This window comes from Hylobates moloch, unplaced genomic scaffold (genome assembly GCF_009828535.3).
Source record: "Hylobates moloch isolate HMO894 unplaced genomic scaffold, HMol_V3 SCAFFOLD_7161, whole genome shotgun sequence".
NCBI lineage: Eukaryota > Metazoa > Chordata > Mammalia > Primates > Hylobatidae > Hylobates > Hylobates moloch.
In genome coordinates this window covers 1-3,533 of record NW_026659436.1, presented here as the reverse complement: position 1 = coordinate 3,533, position 3,533 = coordinate 1, and the positions used below count along the sequence as shown (strand labels likewise).

At 53.0% G+C, this 3,533-nt stretch overlaps 1 protein-coding gene across 1 annotated transcript; it reads left to right on the top strand.

The window, feature by feature from the left end:
* Nucleotides 1–428: 428 nt before the first annotated feature.
* On the top strand, nucleotides 429–3,377 carry LOC116465608 (mitochondrial carrier protein SCaMC-3L-like). Its single transcript, XM_032148615.2, has 3 exons — nucleotides 429–889; nucleotides 2,783–2,935; nucleotides 3,112–3,377. Exons 1-3 carry the CDS (start codon nucleotides 620–622, stop codon nucleotides 3,244–3,246), a joined length of 558 nt encoding a protein of 185 aa, XP_032004506.2. The 5' UTR covers nucleotides 429–619; the 3' UTR covers nucleotides 3,247–3,377.
* Nucleotides 3,378–3,533: the final 156 nt, after the last annotated feature.

Genomic DNA, 3,533 nt, shown 5'->3' with positions numbered 1-3,533 from the left:
CAACAAGAGCAAAACTCCATCTCAAAAAAAAAAAAAAAAAGAGAGAGTCTATATGATACCAATTCCTTTGGTAGAGACATGATTTATCACCCAGTATAAGGACAAGCTTTGGACATAGTCCCTACTTGGGAGGCTGAGACACGAGAATCGCTTGAACCAGTGGGATGGCGGTTGCAGTGAGCCAAGATTGCACCACTGTACTCCAGCCTGGGTGATAGAGTGAGACTCTGTCTAAAAAAAACAAAAAAAAAAAACAAAACAAACAAACAAAAAACGGGGGGGAGGGCTGGGCGTGGTGGCTCATACCTGTAATCCCAGCACTTTGGGAGGCCGAGGTGGGTGAACCACTTGAGGTCAGGAGTTAGGAACCAGCCTGGCCAACATAGTAAAACCTGTCTCTACTAAAAAAAAAAAAAAAAAAAAAAAAAAAAAATACAAAAATACAAAAATACAAAAATTAGTCAGGTGTGGTGGTGTATGCCTATAATCCCAGCTACTCAGGAGGCTGTGGCAGGAATTGCTTGAACCTGGGAGGTGGAGGTTGCAAGGAACTGAGATTGCACCACCGCACTCTAACCTGGGCAGCACAGGAAGACTCCGTCTCAAAAAAAAAAAAAAAATGCAGACTTGGGGGAACGGGGTGGGTCTTTCACCAGGAGGGTGCCCTAGATGTGTGTCTGGGGAAGGTGACCCAACCTGGCTGAGGATGAGGGAGGGCCGGGTCTGCCTGCAGGTGCTGGACACAGGAGAGCAGCTGATGGTCCCCGTGGAAGTCCTGGAAGTGGATAACGAGGGGGCCTTGTGGAAGTTTCTGCTCTCAGGAGCTATGGCCGGGGCGGTGTCTCGCACGGGCACGGCACCTCTGGACAGAGCCAAGGTGTACATGCAGGTTTGTGTGGGTTGCAGGGAGGACGGGACCCAGCGCTGGAGCCACTGGGGAGAACGTGGGGTGAGGACAGATGGAGTTGACGTGGACGGAGTTCAGGATAGGAGTGCTGGCTGGAGTTGGGCTCTCCTGGACTAGTTAAGGTTGAAGTTGTGGGTGGTGATGGAGCTGGTGTGGACATGGCTTGGAGTCAAGTTTGAGGAGTTGAGAGAACTTGCCAGGGACAAGGACCAACGCTGGGCCAAGGTGGGGGTTGGAGGTCACGGAATTGGGGGTGGGGTCTTTGGACGAGTTTAAAGACAAGGTAGGGGCCAGGCGGAGTGGCTCATGCCTCTAATGCCAGCACTTTGGGAGGCCCAGGGGAGGTAAATCACCTGGGGTCAGGAGTTTGAGACCAGCCTGGCCAACATGGTGAAACCCTGTCACTACTAAAAATACAAAAAAATTAGTCTGGCATGGTGGCACGTGCCTGTAGTCCCAGCTACATAGGAGGCTGAGGCAGGAGAATTGCTTGAACCCAGGAGATGGAGGTTGCAGTGAGCAGAGATCGCGTCACTGCACTCCAGCCTGGGCAACAGAGTGAGACTGTCTCAAAAAAGAAGAAAAAACAAAAAGGCAAAATAGGACTGGAGCTACCTCAAGCAGGATATCTCACACCCATAGTCTCAGCTGCTCAGGAGGCTGAGGCAGGAGGATCGCTTGAGCCCAGGAGTTGGAGGCTGCAGTGAGCAATGATCGTGCCACAAACTCCAGCCTGGGTGACAGAGCGAGATCCCTGACTGAAAAAATAAACAGGTGCAGTGGTTCACTGTGGGAGGCCGAGGAGGGAGGACTACTTGAGCTTAGGAGTTTGAGACCAGCTGGGCAATATAGTGAGACCACATCTCTACAAAATAATAATTAATTAATTAAATAAATAAAAATTTAAAAAGGAGTCGGGCATGGTGACTCACACCTGTAATCCCAGCACTTTGGGAGGCCAAAGTGGGAAGATCGCTTGAGCCCAAGAGTTTGAGACCAGCCTGGGCAACATAGTAAGACCCCATCTATACAAAAAATTTTTACAGAATTAGCCTGCCATGGTAGCATGCACCTGTAGTCCCAGCTACTTGGAAGGCTTGAGGTGGGAGGATCACTTGAGCCCAGGAGTTTGAGGCTGCAGTGAGCTGTGATTGCACCACTGCATTCCAGCCTGGGCAACAGAACAAGATCCTGTCTCGAAAACATAAACAAACAAAAAACAAGAAAGAAAAGAAAAAGCAGGCCAGGCGCGGTGGCTGATGCCTGTAATCCCAGCAATTTGGGAGGCCAAGGTGGGCGGATCACCTGAGGTCAGGAGTTCCAGACCAGCCTGGCCAACATGGCAAACCCCCATCTCTACTAAAAATACAAAAATAAGCCAGGCGTGGTGGTGGTGACGCGAGCCTGTAATCCCAGCTACTCGGGAGGCTGGGGCGAAAGAATCGCTTGAACCTGGGAGGCGGAGGTTGCAGTGAGCCGAGATCCCCCGACTGCACTCCAGCCTGGGTGACAGAGTGAGACTCCGTCAAAAAAAAAAAAAAAAAAAAAGGAAGGAAGGGAGGAAGGAAGGGAGAGAGGGAGGGGAGAGAAAGGGAGAAAGAAAGGAAAGGATGGAAAGAAGAAAGAGGAAGAGAGAGAAAAGGACTGAGGAGATGAAGAGGAGGGGTGGGAATGTAGGTTGATGTTGGCTTTGGATCAGTGTTGTGTGCGATTGTAGAACTGGCCGGGGAAGGTGCTGAAGAAGGAGTGGGGATGGGATGGGGATGGGTTGGGGTTGGGTGGCTGGGGAGGTCCCGGTGGGGCTGTGCTTGGGGCGGGGATGGGGACGGAGACAGAGGCGAGCAGGGGCTCCTCCAGGGTCCTCCCTCCACCCAGGTCTACTCCTCCAAGACGAACTTCACCAACCTGCTGGGGGGGCTACAGAGCATGGTCCAGGAGGGCGGCTTCCGCTCCCTGTGGTGGGGCAACGGCATCAACGTGCTCAAGATTGCTCCTGAGTATGCCATCAAGTTCTCCGTATTCGAGCAGGTGGGGAATGAGGGGTCTGCTTCCCCCAGCTCAAGCCCAAACCCCTCCCGTCCCCCAAAACTCCAGGCCCTTGTTCAAGCACACACTCACTCTCCAGACCCCAGGCCTCTTCCCTGCGTGGGTTTTGTGTCGGAGGGTGGCTGACTTCTCTCTCACCCTCCTCTCTCCTCTCCCAGTGCAAGAATTACTTCTGTGGAATACAAGGGTCCCCACCCTTCCAGGAGCGTCTCCTCGCTGGCTCCCTGGCTGTGGCCGTCTCCCAGACCCTCATTAACCCCATGGAGGTAAGAGAACATGTGCCCCACAGGTGAGGAAACGCCGTGGAAATTAGTTACCCAAGTTGCTGGAGCTACTTCCTCTTCCTCCTTTCTCCCCTCCTCCTTTCTCCTCCTTTTTTCTCATACTTCTCCCTCCTCCCCGTTCACCTCTTCCTCTTCTGTCTCCCCTCCTCCTTTCTCCCTCCTCCTCTCCTCCTCCTTTCTCCCTCCTCCTCCCCTCCTCTTTCCTCTCCTCCTCCTCCCCTTTCTTCCTCCTCCTTCCCTCCTCCCCTCCTCTTTCCTCCTCCCCTCCTCCTTCCTCCTTTCTGCCTCCTCCTCCC

Excerpts from the sequence above, each read along its gene's own strand:
- LOC116465608 (XM_032148615.2), top strand. The coding sequence starts at position 620 with ATGCAGACTTGGGGGAACGGGGTGGGTCTTTCACCAGGAGGGTGCCCT. Across the intron at positions 890-2,782 it reads GAGCCAAGGTGTACATGCAG|GTCTACTCCTCCAAGACGAA; the intron begins GTTTGTGTGGGT and ends CCCTCCACCCAG. Across the intron at positions 2,936-3,111 it reads AGTTCTCCGTATTCGAGCAG|TGCAAGAATTACTTCTGTGG; the intron begins GTGGGGAATGAG and ends CTCCTCTCCCAG.